Genomic DNA, 17,188 nt, shown 5'->3' on the forward strand with positions numbered 1-17,188 from the left:
AGCAAAGGAGTGTTATTTGAAAGTGATCTTAGTTAAAAATGTAAACTCGAGGAAAATCATTGAAAATTCTTTTAAAGACATATAACTGATACACTAATAAGACAAGTGGAATCATGTAAAATACTCAATTAAAACTAGAGAAGGCAGGGGGGCTTCACTGGTGGCGTAATGGTTGAGAATCCGCCTACCAATTCAGGGGCCATGGGTTTGAGCCCTGGTCCGGAAGATCCCACATGCCGCAGAGCAACTAAGCCCATGCGCCACAACTACTGTGCCTGACCTCTAGAGCCTGCAAGCCACAGCTATTGAAGCCCATGCACCTAGAGCCCGTGCTCCTCAACAAGAGAAGCCACTGCAATGAGAAGCCCATGCACCGCAATGAAGAGTAGCCCCGACTCACCGCAACTAGAGAAAGCCCACGTGCAGCAATGAAGACTCAATGCAGTCAAAAATAAAAATAAAAAAAATAAATAAATGTATTAAAAAAAAAACTAGAGAAGGCAGAAGAAGCCTCTGGCAACAAATAGAAAACAGTTATAAACATGGTTGATATTAAATCCAAATATATCAAGAATCATTTTAAATGTGAATGGTCTAAATACACCAATTAAAGATAGAAATTATCAGAGTGTATTAAAAAAACCCAACTATATATTGTGTACAAGAAGCCCACTTTAAATTTAAAGAGTGAGAGGTTAAAAGTAAAGCAACAGAGAAAGATCTTCACTAATCAGAAGAAACCTGGACAAAAAAAGAAAGCTGGGGTAGTTACATACATTCAGACAGCAGAACAAGGAAAATTATCAGAGATCAGAAGAGGCACTACATAATGATAAAGGGATCAATTCTGAGAAAAACACATAATAATCCTAAACGTGTATATGCACCTAACAAAAGTGTCATAATATATGAGGTAAAAACTGATAGAACTGAAAGGAGAAACTGACAAATCCATTATTAGAGTTGAAGACTTCAATGCCGCCATCCACTAATTGACAGATTAAGCAGGCAGAATATCAATAAGGATATAGTCGAACAGTATTATCAAGCAACTTGATTTAATTGACATTTATAGAACATTCCATCCAACATCAGAACATATTTATTTTCAAGCTCATATAGAACATTCACTAAGAGAGTCCTATTCTAGGTCATAAAACACACCTTAACAAATTTGAAAGAATAGAAATCATAAACGTATGCTCTCAGTAGAATTAAACTAGAAATCAATAACAGGATAGATGGAAAACCCAAATATTTGGAAATTAAACAACACACTTCTAAATAACACATGAATCCAAGAAGAATTCTCAAGAAAAATGTAAAAATGTTTTGAACTAAATGAAAATACAACATATCAAAATCTTTGGGATGAATCAACAGTAGTGCTTAAAGGGAAATTTCTAGCTTAAATGCATATATGGAAAAGAAGAAGGTTCTAACACCAGTAACCTACACTTTCTCTTCAGGAGACTAAAGAAAGAAGAGTAATTTAAGCCTAGAGCAAACAGGAAAAAAGAAATATTAGAGACAAAATCAAGGAAAGTGAAAACAGGAAAACAACAGAGGAAATCAACAAAACCAAAAGCTGGTTCTTTGAAAAGATAAATAAAACTGTTAAATCTCTTACCAGGGTAACCAAGAAAAAAAGAAAGAAGGCTCATATTAAAATATCAGAAGTGAAAGTGGGGTTATCACTCCTAATTCCATGGACATTATCTTCTTAATGAAGGAATACTATTAACAACTCTATGCCTACAAATTTGATAACTTAGATGAAATGGACTAATTACTCAAAAGGTACAAACTACTAAAACTCACACAAGGGGAAAAAGATAACCTGAATAATTCTGTACCTACTAAAGAAATTGAATCAATAATTAATAACCTTCCAAAGATAGAAATCACTAGGACCAAATTCTACCAAACATTTAAGGATCACCAGTAAACATTTAGAAATCACCAGTGAATTTTACCAAACATTTAAGTTAGAAATAATACCAATTCTCCACAATCCCTTCCATAAAACTGAAGTGGAGAACACTTGACTCATTCTGTGAAACCAATTATTACCCTAATTCCAAAACCAGATAAAATATACTACAAGAAAGCAAAACTAAAGACCAGTATTTCTAATGAACGCATACAGAAAATCCTCAACAAAATATTATGAAATTGAATCCAATAACGTATAAAAAGTTAGGCACCAAACAAGTGAAATTTATTCTAGGTATTCAAGGCTGACTCAACATTTGAAAATCAATCAATATAATCCACCACATGTTAACAGACTAAAGAAGAAAAATCATATGATCTTTATTATTTGATGCAGAAAAAGCATTTGACAGAATCCAACACCCAATCATGATAAAAGCTCTCAAACTAGGATTAGAGGGGAACTTCCTCAATTTGATAAAGAATACAAGAAACTAACATTATACTTAGTGGTGAGAAAGTAGACACTTAACCCTAAGGTCAGGAACAGGCCAAGGGTGTCCTTTCTCATTGTTCCTATTAAATATCATACTGGAAGTCCTAGCTAGTGCAGTAAGACAAAAAAGGAAATAAAAAGTATACAGATTGGAATGGAGGAAATAAAACTATATTTGCAGATGACATGATGGTCTATGTAGAAAATGCCAAAGCATTGACAAACTCCTGGCCACAAGATCGCAGGATGTAAGTTAATATATAAAAGTTACTTGCTGGGACTTCCCTGCTGGCGCAGTGGTTGAGAGTCCGCCTGCCGATGCAGGGGACACGGGTTTGTGCCCCGGTCCGGGAAGATCCCACATGCCGCGGAGCGGCTGGGCCCGTGAGCCATGGCCACTGAGCTTGCGTGTCCGGAGCCTGTGCTCTGCAATGGGAGAGGCCACAACAGTGAGAGGCCCACGTACCGCAAAAAAAAAAAAAAGTTACTTGCTTTCTTATATACCAGTAATGAACAATTGGAATTTGATTATTTAAAAGTGCCATTTATAATAGCATTCCCACAACACAGGATGTGACAAAAGACTCTAAGTGTATCACAAATGCATGAAACAACTTCACTGAAAGGGATGGAAAAATTAGGCACTGGCATAGGTAACTTTGGAAATGAGTGGAGTCTGTAAGACTAAAGACAAAATTTTCTCTATATATATTTAAAAATATATAAAGACACATATATATACACATACATACATATATATATATGGAGAGACAGAGATGCATATATATGCATGGGTTATTATATACCCATATATCTTCTTTGTCTACCGAGAGGGCCTATAAACAATGATATCCCAATAGTAACGAGTACACCTAACACCCAAATCTTGGTTTTTAATACCATTCTCCAACCAAAGGTACCAGGGTTCCTTGGAGAAATGGCTGATTCTAGGACTTGGGCAGGAAATATGCAAGGTAAGACTAGAGCATCTTGTAGTGCCAGAAAGAGTTTTTTTAAAAAAGCACACACATACACAATGATGGAAGTATGTCAAATAGATCCAAGAGCCAACTGAAAGAGCTTCCAATGGCCAAAAGTGGAACAATTTGAGCAATGAAAGTATATAAAATAGTATTAGATTATAGTCCAAAGAATAAAATTAATGAGCCCATACTTATATAAATAAATTGAATATATTAATTAACGGGGGAGAAATCAAATATCCTATGCAGAATTCCAAATAAATGTTGGAGATACTCCATCCTCAAGGCGGTAACTTTGGAAATGAGGTAACTTTGAAATAACACCGCATTCTTTAAGTGTGGACTGTGCAGAGTGACTTTCTTCCAGAGTACAGTCTGGAAAGGGAGAAATAAAAGGGTAACTTTACCATGGAGAATCCTGACAAACACTACCTCAGCCAGGTGATCAACGTTAACATCAACAGGAATAATATTGATAGCATATATCCTTTATATGATGCCACTTTACCTGTGCGATCTTCTTCCCAGAAGCACTTAACACCTGTCTAACCACAAGAAAAAAATCAAGCAAACTGATATTGTGGTACATTATACAAAGTACCTGACCAGTACTTCTCAAGAACGTCAAGGCATAAGAAACAGGGCAAGTGTGAGAAACTGTCACAACCAAGAGGAGCCTAAGGAGACATAATGACTAAATGTAAGGTGGTAACCTGGATAGGATCTTGGAACAGTAAAAGGACATTAGGGAAAAACTGAGGAAATATGAATAAAATGTACTTTGGTAAATAATAATGTATCAACATTGGTTCATTGTGACAAACACTTCAAACTAAAGTAAGCTGTTAATAATAGGCGATATTAGGTATGGGGTAAACGGAATCTATATATCTTTGCAATAATTCTGTAAATTTACAACTGTCCTAAAATAAAAGTTTATTTAAAGAAACACTATAAGCAAATAAAAGGCTAATGAAGAGCCAGAGGAAAAAAATCACATAGGTAGATGGGTCTGCTGAAATGATAAGCCAGGGCTTAACAGGAATTTCCTAGGGGACAGCTCCTTCTAAGAAGAAAATGTCAGCAGACAAGAGATTAACAGGTGAGAATAGCACAGCATCTGGTCACTCAGATTTTTCTCCTGGCTCAATCTCCTGTATCTAAATCCAGTGGAGAGGTCTGTATGCAAAAACACAAACAAACCAACAAAAAACTTGGAAAGGTGTGTTTTATAAGACCTTCATAAATATCAAGGCCCAAGCGACAACTGGGTGCTACCCACCGGAGTTAGGGAAACTCTACTGTAGGTAGAGAATTCTCCACCCTTCTGTTGTGACACTGTGTTTCTTTAGTCCATCATGATCTCCAGCACATCAGCAGCAGTGGGGGCCTTAGGAGGGTACAGGACAAACTAGAAGAGGCACAGCACCCAAGAGTCATGGCATTACACAGGGGAGAGTGACACCCACCTCTCAGCTGTCTGGATTTATTTATGGACACATGTGAGAGCTCCCTCAGCCCTCTCCCAAACATTTCATGGGGTTCTGGTCCTGCTAGTGCAGGAGAGAGGATAGGAGCCAGCCTAACACAGTTCACACACTCAACATCTCATCGGATATTCTCCACAGGCCTGGAAGGCAAGTTTTATCCCCAATTCACTGATGCTAAGACTCTCCCTTACAATAATGGATCTATAATAATTGCCAGGTTGACTCTTCCAGCTTTGAGTCCCAGAGGTAATGTGACTTTTACTTATCATTTCATGTCCTGACAACAGAAATTTTATGTGTCTCCACTGCCTTCGTAAGCCGAACAGTACTTTTGATTGCTTGGTATTGCTTTCCTATATTTTTTATCTTTCATTATTGTTATGATAAAAGTAATGTGTTTTTTAAAGAGAATATAAACAGATGAACAAAAAACAGAAAAAAATCACCCATAGATAACCACTGTTAATCTTTTAGTAGACACAGCTTTCCGAGTTTTTTCTGTACATGAATCACTAGGTATCTTTGTAGTTTTACAAAAATGGACTGATGCCGTATATATGGTTCTGGAAACTGGTTTTTTAAACATTTTACAATGCACCATAAACATTTTTCCATGCAATGGATGAAAATCTGCTACTGAAACACACAGGGCTGCAGTTGGATAAAGAGAGTGACACCTAAAGCATAGTATTAGCATAAGGTTAAATAAAGCATAGGGCCTTGCAAATGCCTGCCAGGGGCACTACACAAAAGGAATGTCTTCAAAGCCCCTTTGTGGGGCCCTGCAGCCACCCCTGAGTTCCCTTGGGCCCCTCGGGTGGAAGGGGTCCTGTAAACTTTTTTGCATCCACATAAACCCCCCCAATTTCTGTCTGGTTTTCTTCACCTCATCCTCCACCCTGGCCATCTCGTCAAATTCTCTTATCATCTCTTCATTGCTCAAATGCATATCGTGTATGGCCTCCTTGTATTCCTTGAGACACTGAGCCAGCCCCTTGTTGGTTTTTCTTTTGGCCTTCCTGGGTACATCATCCCCAGCTGGGCGCTTTCCTGCAGCCCTTGGTTCGCTGGCTGGCTTTTCTTCTTTTGGCTTTCCCTCGCTCACTGGCTTTCCCTCACTCTCTGGTTTTCCTTCTTTTGGTTTTCCCTCACTCACTGGCTTTCCTTCTTTTGGCTTTGCCTCACTGTCTGGCTTTTCTTTATCCTTTAGTACTTCCTCATCTTCTGTCTTTCCCTTGAGATCTATCCTTCCCTTGTTTTCTAACTTTTCCTTGTCTTCCACAGTACAAGCTACTCCCGGCTTTCCCGCATCCGGTGGCTGTCCTTTGTTTTCCATCTTGCCTTGGTTCTCAGGCTTTCCTTCATTTTCACTGCAGAGTTTTTCCATGTTGAGTGTCCCTTCCTTTTCCTGTCCTGGGGATGGGGCAGGGGGAAGAGAAGACAAAGAGGAAACAAGGGAGACTGAGGGCTTGGGGATGGAATGCAGGTCCGGATAGTAGCAGTCGCTTCTCGCCCCTTGTCAGGGGTCCCCTGACCTGGCCCGGCCTTCCTAGTGTGCCTTCTGCCCACCCTTTACCCCACCATTCCTCGTGCACACGTGAGCCAACCATTTCCCAGACAGACCCTGCCATTTTTCCCTACGCTTGCTCAGCATGGCAGAGTGTGTGTAAATGTGTTGGGAAGTGGGCAGTGGGGCCCCCAATTCTGCCCGAGCCGTGCCCTCCACACTCCCCACCCCTCTGGGTCCCTGTCCAGTGCCCTCCTCCTTCACTGACCTGCGGGTATTCTGGACAGGTTCCTCCTCCTTCTCTAGCCCAGTAGAGCACTGGGAACAACAGACACGTACACCTGAAGACAGACAGGAGACAGGGAATGAGGCATCGGTGGATGCACAGGGACTCGGGTCCTTTTTCCGAATCCCGGTCCTCCTCATCCAACGTTTCCCTCCCCCACCTCCTCCGCCCCCACAGCACCCCAGCCGCCATTTCTGTTCACTCCTCCGGCGCCAGACCAGGATGTTTTCCAAACTAATTTTGGATCTCTGCGTCCTTCTCCCCCAGAGGAAACTCGCCCCCCCACCCTTGAGGTCAACTTTTACTCTGCGCACAGAGTGCCAGAAGGGGTTTATTTCCACTGTCTCACTGCTGGGGCACCCCCCAACTCATCATCTCCGGCTCCAAAATGGACGGAGGGTAGAGAAGAAGTGTGCAGAAAGGCGAATGGGTACTTGGGGTGTCCGCCTTCCCCACCCTCTGCCCAATGGCCGCTTGCTCCCCCTTAGCCGTTTTTCCCACCGCCATCTCTATCTACACTCTGGCCAGCTCCCCTCGACCCGGACCCCATCCCCAACCTTTTTCCTTTCCGCGCCCGTTCCTCCTCCCCCATTCCGATGTCACGCAGGCAGCGACGAGAGCTCTCACACTGACCTGAAAGAACCTGGAGCAACAATTAGGGGCGCCCAGACGGCTCCGGGTCCGACAGCAGGGAGGGAGAGCTGGCACCCGGACCGGTGCCCACTTCGGAGCCCGGCGGTCACGTGAGCGCTGCGTCACCCGAGCTCCGCCCTCGCACCCCGCCCACCAGCCGGAGTCTGCAAGCCGCCCACCGCCTCCCTCCGGCAGGTCCCCCAGCCAACCTCTCCCGGCCCTTTTGTCCTTTTCCTCTTCTTGAGAAGTTGGTCACAGAAAGAATTTTAATAAAAAACACAGAAGCTTTTATTAATGGGCTGGGCGGTCCGGGGGAGGAGTCTATAACGTTGCTCTTAAATTCCGTTGAGAGAACGTAGACTCACCAATGAAATCTTACGCATGTGAACTTTAATATTGTACGAAGGGTAGAATATTGCACTTTAGAAAAAAATTAAGAAAAATGTTCCCGTCAAAATGAAGCTGTCCCTTTTTCCTGGTATGCTCAAACATAAATTTTCTAATGAATTAAATATTTAGATCTGAAAATGAAATTATATTTGAAGCAGAATGAAAGAATGAGTTTTTTAAGTGAGACTGAATACACAACGGACGATGACCAGACCATATATGACAATAGAATTGTGACCCACAACCTCTGTAGCAAGCAGCCCCGCAAGCCAAATCACAGCCTCTACAGCAATCTTCAGGACTTGATCAATGACTGCCAGCCTCCCTATTTTTGCCCAGCCCCAATTAGAGAAACCAAATATGCTCCCCAAACCAGTAACAAAATGCCGCTGCTTCTAGTTACCTGGCTTCCAGCTTTTCCCTGACAAAAACTTCCAATTAGAGAAAACCTGGTCTTCCTTCTTTTCATTCTAAAGCTTTCCCATTCCCTTGCCTGTCTTTAAGTCTCTGCCAAACACAAGTTAGGGGAGCTAACTCCCTTGTTATAACACGCTGTGAATAACTAGCCTCTGCTTTTACATAAGCTTTCTGTGTAGAAGATCTTTAAAAATATAATAACTGAAAGTTAAACAATTAAGAACAGCGTTGATGGATTTGATTACATTAAAATGTGTAACAGATTTGTTAAGGGATTGGGACACATGCATTTCTCCCTGCTCTTGTTTTTCTTTTTTTATTGAAATATACTTGAATTACAATGTTGTGTTAATTACTGCTGTACAGCAAAGTGACTCAGTTATACACACATATATATATATATACATTCTTTTTCATATTCTTTTCCATTATGGTTTATCAAAACATATTGAATATAGTTCCCTGTGCTCTACAGTAGGACATTGTTGTTTATCCATTCTATAAATACCAGTTTGCATCTGCTAATCCCAAACTCCTGCTCCTACCCTCTCCCACCCCCCTACCCTGCCTGCTCTTGTTGAGTGTACTGGTAAAATTTTCTGAAGGGCAACTTTGTAAATTGTTTAAAAATAAAAATATTTTATATTTTGGCCCAGCAATTCCACCTCTAATATTTATCCATGGAGATAATTAGTAAGGTGCTAAAATAGAATCTTATGTTTTAAAACGTTTTATGGTTTTAAATTCCCATAACAATTATTTGTTATGCATTTATCCTTTGCTGGAACTGGGGCTCCAGTAGTGATTCTGTAGGCTTTGTTTATAAAGGGAAAAAAATGGAGCATCACAATTGTCCATCGGTACAGATTTAGTTACATAATCTTCTTAGTACATTTGTTTACCCTAGTTATCTTTGGACATTTGGTTAGAAAAATAATCCTTTTATGTTGGGTGCTCAATATGCAGTAAAATTAATTATTAACTATCCATAACCCCAAATTACTGTGGATGGTGGGACACAAAGGATAACCAGAGGATGTGGTTTTGACCTCTAGAGAATACCACCTATCTGCCAGGCATTATGCTAGCTACCTTATCTGGTGTAGATTTCATTTATATCTGATTGAAGAACTCATGCTTCAATGAAGCGGAATGATTTATAAAGCTACAGTCTTAACTCACTGTAGTACTGGAATAAAGATAGAAAGAGGAATAAAACAGAGAGCCCACTAACATCTCCAGGTATAAAAGTTTTTAGTATATGATAAGGAAGCATTTCTGATCAGTAGTAAGATATAGGTTATTATGGAAATTAAACTTGTATAATTACTTTAATAGTTAAAGGAAAATGAAGAGCCATATTTTCTGACATACACTTAAATGGGCAAAGGATCTGAAAAATGAAACAAAAGGTATCCAGAATGGAAGGAAAGAAGTAAAACTATCTCTGTTTGCAAATGACATGATCATGCATATAGAAAATCCCAAGGAATCCACTAAAGAACTATGAGAAAGAAAGAGTTCAGCAATGTGGTAGAATACAAGATCAACATACGAAAATCAACTGTGTTTCTATATGCTAGCAAAAAACAATTCAAAGAGGAAAGTAAGGAAACATTTCCATTCAAAATATCATCAAAAAGAGGGGACTTCCCTGGTGTCCAGTGGTTAAGACTCCACACTCCCAATGCAGGGGGCCTGGGCTCAATCCCTGCTCAGGGAACTAGATCCCACATGCATGCCACAACTAAGAGTCCACATGCTGCAACTAAGAGTCTGCATACTACAACTAAAAGATCCTGCACACAGCAACGAAGATCCCACGTGCCGCAACTAAGACCCAGGGCAGCCAAATAAATAAATAAAAATTTAAAAACTTGCTTAGATTTCAAAAAAAATCATCAAAAATGATAAACCATTTAGAAATAAATTTATTTTGAAAATCCAAGACTTGTATACTGAAAACTATAAAGAATTGTTGAACAAAATTAAAGAATACCTAAATAAATGGAAAGATAGCCTATGTTCATAGATTGGAAGACTTCATATTGTTAAGATGGGCAATACTTCCTAAGCTGATCTACAGACTCGACACAACCTCTATCAAAATATGAGATGGTTTCTTTGCAGATTTTGATAAGCTGATCCCAAAATTCATATGGAAATGCAAGGAACTCAGAATAGACAAAAACAATCTTGAAAGGGAAGGATAAAGTTTGAGATCTCATACTTCCGTATTTCAAAACTTATTATATAGCTACAGGAATAAAGACAATGTGGTACTGGCATAAGGACATATAGACCAATGGAATAGAATTGAGAGTACAGAAATAAACCCTCAAATTTACAGTCAGTTGGTTTTCAACCAGAGTGCCAAGAAAATTTAGTGGTGAAAGAAGAGTCTTTTCAACAAATAATGGTGAGACAACTAGATATCCACATGCAAAAAATGAATTTGGACTCCCACATCACACCACATACAGAACTTAACTCAAAAAAAATAAAGTCCTAAATATAAGAGCTAAAACCATTAAACTCTTAGAAGAAAATAAAGGTGTAATTCTTCATGATCTTGGATTAGGCAATGGTTTCTTAGATATGACACTAAAAGCTTAAGCAATAAAAGAAATATAGAAAAATGGGACTTCACCAAAATGTAAAACTTTTCATTTAAACAACACAATTAAGAAAGTGAAAAGACAACTCACAGAAAGGGAGAAAATTTTTGAAAGTAATATGTCTGATAAGGGACTTATATCTAGAATATACAAAGAGCACTTACAACTCAATAAAAAAAATAAACAATTTAAAAATGGGCAGGGAATTCCCTGGCAGTCCAGTGGTTAGGACTCTGCCCATCACGGCCAAGGGTGTGGGTTCAATCCCTGGTCGGGGAACTCAGATCCTGCAAGCCAAGCAGTGTGGCCAATAAATAAATAAAATAAAAATGGGCAAAGGATCTGAATAGATATTTCAGCAAAGGAAATATACAAATGACCTATAAGCACGATGTTCAACATCATTAGCTGTCAGGGAAATGCAAATTAAAACCACATTGAGATACCACTTCATACCCACTAGAATGGATATAATAAAAAAAGGCAGATAATAACAAGTGTTTGCAAATATGTAGAGAAATTAGAACAATCACACAGTGATGGTGGGAATGGGAAATGATGCAGCCACTGTGGAAAACAGGCTGTCTGGCAGTTTCTCAAAATGTTAAACCTTAAGTTATCATGTGACTTGACAATTTCACTTCTAAGTAAAGATCCAAGAGAAATGAAAAACTACGTTCACACAAAAACTTGTATGCAAAAGTCCTTGGCATCATTATTCATAATAATTAAAAAGTGGAAATATCCCTAATGTCCATCATCTGATGAATGGATAAATAAAGTGTGGTATAATAATGGAATACTATTTTTCAATAAAAATGGAATGAAGAGCTGATACATGCCAACAGGCACATGAAAAAATGCTCAACATCGCTAATCATCAGAGAAATGCAAATCAAAACCACAATGAGATATCACCTCACACCTGTCAGAATGGCTGTTATTGAAAAGACAACAAATAACAAGTGTTGGCGAGGATGTGGAGAAAAGGGAGCCCTCATGCACTGTTGGTGGGAATGTAAATTGGTGCAGCCACTATGGAAAACAGTATGGAGTTTCCTTAAAAAACTAAAAACAGAGCTACCATATGATTCAGCAGTTCCACTCCTGGGTATTCATCTGAAGAAAACAAAAACACTAATTACAAAAGATGTGTACCCTTATGTTCACCGCAGCATTATTTACAATAGCCCAGATATGGAAGCAACCCAAGTGCCCATCAATAGATGAATGGATAAAGAAGATGTGATATATAATGGAATACTACTCAGCCATAAAAAAGAATGAAATATTGCCATTTATGACAACATGAATGAACCTAGATGGTATTATGCTAAATCAAATGTCAGACAAAGACAAATACTGTATGATTTCACTTATATGTGGATTCTAAAAATCAAAACAAATATAACAAAACAGAAACAGTTATAGATACAGAGGACAAACAGGTGGTTGCCAGAGAGGAGGGTGTTGGGGGGAAGAAAGAAATAGATGAGAGAGATTAAGAGGTACAAACTTCCTGTTGCAAAATAAATGAGTCACAGGTATGAAATGTGCAGTGCAGAATATAGTCAATAGCGATATAATATATCGGTATGGTGACATATTGTGACTTGACTTATTGTTGTGATCATTTTGAAATGTATAGAAATTCCAAATCACTATGTTGTGTAACAGGAGCTAACTTAGTGTTGTAGGTCAATTATACTTCAAAAACAAATAAGCAAACTGATAGAAAAAGAGATCAGATTTGTAGTTGCTAGAGTGGGGGGAGGGGGGAATTGGATGAAGGCAGACAAAAGGTACAAGTTCCAAATATAAGATAAATAATTTTTAAAAAAAGATAAATAATTACTAGGGATGTAATGTACAACATAAATATAATTAACACTGCTGTATGTTATATATGAAAAAGAGAGTAAATCCTCAGTTCTCATCACAAAAAAATTTTTTTTCTATTTCTTTAATTTTGTATGTACATAAGATGATGGATGTCCACTAAACTTATTGTGATAATCATTTCATGATGTATGTAAATCATCAAATCATTATGCTGTACACCTTAAATTTATACAGTGCTGTATGTCAATTATATCTCAAGAAAACTGGAAGAAAATAGTGGTAATAATAATAATAATAAAGAACCTAGCAGCTGAATACTTCCTGAATATAAGTGATCATTTTAAGCTGCTAATTTTTGGAGTAATTTGTTATGCAGGAATAGTAACCAGAACAACCTAAAGAAAGGATATGATAATACCAAATATGATAATAGATAGTGCACATAGCGTAAAATATTTACTATCTGGTCCTTTACAGAAAATTTTGTCAGTCCATGTCTTAGACCAAAGGGAACAACTAAACCTCCACCACCACCACAACCATCATCATTAAGATATGATGCTGAGTAAGTACTAATATAGATGCATATCAGGGTACAGGTAACATTTCATTCTTTTAAGGGGAGTAACTTTATTTAATACAATTTTAAACTTACAAAAAATTATTCTGTGTATTTTTGAAACAACTAATTCTTGAGTACTGGAAACCCATAAAGTAAAAGTTGATGGCCTAATGGAAAGAGTCTAGAATTCAGACTTTGCACTTTAAAAAAAGTATTTAACCTCTTTTAGGCCCAGTTGGTTTGCCCATCTATGAAACGGGAGAATGGATAACTATCAAAAGACTGACAGTATTGAGTGTTGGCAAGGATATAGAGTAACTGGAACCCACATACCTACTCTAGGAAGTGTAAATTGATAGCCACTTTGGAAAACTGTCAATATCTACTAAGGCCAAACACTCAAATACGTTTTGACTCAGCAGTTGCACTCTTGGTATATTTCAACAGAAATATGTCCTTGTGTACACCAAAAGACATGAACAAGACTGATTATTAAGCTCAAAACTTAAAGCAATGCAAATGTCCATTAACAGAAAAAGAGTGTTATAGTCCTATAATGCATTACAATACAGACATGAAAATGAACAAACTACAACCACAAACAACAACATGGGATAAATATCACAAATATAACACTGATACTTCCATTGTAATCCCTCCATCTCTCTCCTCCCTACAAAAATACATACCTGTGGACTCACAAATGAGGGCAGATTTGAGGCCACAAGAAAGAATTTAGGGAGAGGGAAAAGCAGAACAGCCCCTAGAACTCAACCTGATGTCTGACATCCCCAGCTGTTGGAGTTTAAGGGAAAAACATTATGCATTTTATGCTTATGAATTTTAATTTGAATTAATTCTCCAAATGGAGATTAAGATGGGTCAAACAAATTAACACTGTATTAGCTTTTATTTTAAAGTATTTCCTGTCAAGCAGATTGATGCAGAGAAGCACAGTTTCTATACACTTCTAATAGGTTCAAACACTCAAAGGCTAATACCATGTCTGATAGACCAGACAGTAAAGTGAGATTCAGGAGATCACCTGGGTCCTGGTGTCAGTTCTGACCCAATAGCTGTGTGACCTTGGGTAATGCCCTTCACCTCTCTGTGAAGATCCCATCTGGGAAAAGACACTGTGTTCCTAGAAGGGATAGAATTCACTATGCCAGTCCAATTATTTTAACAAGAACAATAACTATGAACCTTACGCTTTCTTAAAACAAAATTCCCAGTGGTGTACGACAAAATACCTGGTCAAACATCATGTCCACCCAAAGTCATATGGTCACCACCTAACTTTAACTCCCAAGAGCTGACATTGTTCACACGTACCTCTGTATAAGGAACCTTTTGAAGGAATACTTAGTGACATCATGGTCAGGTTTCAGGATTTCACAAGAACTTTAGGGCAACAGCAGATCAGTGAGGGGCAGGACTGAGCATGTCACAACCCCCAGATGGACGCTAGGACACATGGCAAGGACTGGACTGACAACCTGCTAGAGGGGAGTACAGAGCTCCCACGCTCCACTCATGCCCACAAGTAATCCTAGATTTGCTTTTAAACTCCCTCATATTAAGGAGAAAGCACAAATGGCCATTTTTTCAAACTTCCTCCTCCCCAACACCACACTCATTCCATTCTCTTCTTATCCAGGAGTAACCAGTCATAATCAAAGAGGAGGAGGGCAATGATGGGTTAGGAATCACGACCAACACCATTTTGTTGACCCCTGTCCTGGAGAAAATTTTAGTGAGATTTTCATCCTGCCAAGTTAATGTGGTGGGTTTTATTTTGCCAGGCATATATGCTGGAAGGTGAAAAAATAAAATCAACTTAATATTCAGATAGCTTGAGGAAAAATATAGTGGGGGAGAGTCAGTTTTCTCTTGATCTATTACTATGGTTCATTTTTTTTTACATCTTTATTGGAGTATAATTGCTTTACAATGGTGTGTTAGTTTCTGCTTTATAACAAAGTGAACCAGCTATACATATACATATGTTCCCATATCTCCTCCCTCTTGCGTCTCCCTCTGTCCCACTCTCCCTATCCCACCCATACAGGTGGTCACAAAGCACCCAGCTGATCTCCCTGTGCTATGCGGCTGCTTCCCATTAGCTATCTATTTTACGTTTGGTAGTGTATATATGTCCATGCCACTCTCTCACTTTGTCACAGCTTACCCTTCCCCCTCCCCATATCCTCAAGTCCATTCTCTAGTAGGTCTGTGTCTATATTCCTGTCTTACTCCTAAGTTCTTCATGACATTTTTTTTCTTAGATTCCATATATATGTGTTACCACACGGTATTTGTCTTTCTCTTTCTGACTTACTTCACTCTGTATGACAGACTCTAGGTCTATCCACCTCACTACAAATAACTCAATTTCATTTCTTTTTATGGCTGAGTAATATTCCATTGTATATATGTGCCACATCTTCTTTACCCATTCATCCAATGATGGACACTTAGGTTGTTTCCATCTCCTGGCTATTGTAAATAGAGCTGCAATGAACATTTTGGTACATGACTCTTTTTGAATTATGGATTTCTCAGAGTATATGCCCAGTAGTGCGATTGCTGGGTCATATGGTAATTCTATTTGTATTTTTTTAAGGAACCTCCATACTGTTCTCCATAGTGGCTGTACCAATTCACATTCCCACCAGCAGTGCAAGAGTGTTCCCTTTTCTCCACACCCTCTCCAGCATTTATGGTTTCTAGATTTTTTGATGATGGCCATTCTGACTGGTGTGAGATGATATCTCATTGTAGTTTTGATTTCCATTTCTCTAATGATTAATGATGTTGAGCATTGTTTCACGTGTTTGTTGGCAATCTGTATATCTTTGGAGAAATGTCTATTTAGGTCTTCTGCCCATTTTTGGAGTGGGTTGTTTGTTTTTCTGATAATGAGCTGCATGAGCTGCTTTTAAATTTTGGAGATTAATCCTTTGTCGGTTGCTTCATTTGCAAATACTTTCTCCCATTCTGAGGGTTGTCTTTTGGTCTTGTTTATGGTTTCCTTTGCTGTGCAAAAGCTTTGAAGTTTCATTAGGTCCCATTTGTTCATTTTTGTTTTTATTTCCATTTCTCTAGGAGGTGGGTCAAAAAGGATCTTGCTGTGATTTATGTCATAGAGTGTTCTGCCTATGTTTTCCTCTAAGAGTTTGATAGTTTCTGGCCTTACATTTAGGTCTTTAATCCATTTTGAGCTTATTTTTGTATATGTTGTTAGGGAGTGTTCTAATCTCATACTTTTACATGTACCTGTCCAGTTTTCCCAGCACCACTTATTGAAGAGGCTGTCCTTTCTCCACTGTACATTCCTGCCTCCTTTATCAAAGATAAGGTGACCATATGTGTGTGGGTTTATCTCTGGGCTTTCTATCCTGTTCCATTGATCTATCTTTCTGTTTTTGTGCCAGTACCATACTGTCTTGATTACTGTAGCTTTGTAGTATAGCCTGAAGTCAGGGAGCCTGATTCCTCCAGCTCCGTTTTTCGTTCTCAAGATTGCTTTGGCTATTCGGGGTCTTTTGTGTTTCCATACAAATTGAGAAATTTTAAATTCTAGTTCTGTGAAAAATGCCATTGGTAGTTTGATAGGGATTGCATTGAATCTGTAGATTGCTTTGGGTAGTTAGAATCATTTTCACAATGTTGATTCTTCCAATCCAAGAACATGGTATATCTCTCCATCTATTTGTATCATCTTTAATTTCTTTCATCAGTGTCTTATAATTTTCTGCATACAGGTCTTTTGTCTCCTTAGGTAGGTTTATTCCTAGATATTTAATTCTTTTTGTTGCAATGGTAAATGGGAGTGTTTTCTTGATTTCACTTTCAGATTTTTCATCATTAGTGTATAGGAATGCCAGAGATTTCTGTGCATTAATTTTGTATCCTGCAACTTTACCAAATTCATTGATTAGCTCTAGTAGTTTTCTGGTATCATCTTTAGGATTCTCTATGTATAGTATCACGTCATCTGCAAACAGTGACAGCTTTACTTCTTCT

General features: G+C 38.6%; 1 protein-coding gene across 2 annotated transcripts; it reads right to left on the minus strand.

The window, feature by feature from the left end:
* Positions 1–5,357: 5,357 nt before the first annotated feature.
* TCEAL4 (transcription elongation factor A like 4) lies at positions 5,358–7,470 on the minus strand. 2 transcript variants are annotated; one of them, XM_060137560.1, is made up of 3 exons: positions 7,331–7,470; positions 6,680–6,752; positions 5,358–6,312 (listed from the first exon to the last, which is right to left on the minus strand). In XM_060137560.1, exon 3 carries the CDS (start codon positions 6,289–6,291, stop codon positions 5,647–5,649), a length of 645 nt encoding a protein of 214 aa, XP_059993543.1. In that variant the 5' UTR covers positions 6,292–6,312; positions 6,680–6,752; positions 7,331–7,470; the 3' UTR covers positions 5,358–5,646. The 2 variants fall into 2 exon arrangements, with proteins under 2 accessions (XP_059993543.1, XP_059993542.1); XM_060137559.1 differs by having other exon boundaries at positions 5,358–6,317; positions 7,331–7,469.
* Positions 7,471–17,188: the final 9,718 nt, after the last annotated feature.

This window comes from Lagenorhynchus albirostris, chromosome X (genome assembly GCF_949774975.1).
Source record: "Lagenorhynchus albirostris chromosome X, mLagAlb1.1, whole genome shotgun sequence".
In the NCBI taxonomy this organism is placed as follows: Eukaryota; Metazoa; Chordata; class Mammalia; order Artiodactyla; family Delphinidae; genus Lagenorhynchus; species Lagenorhynchus albirostris.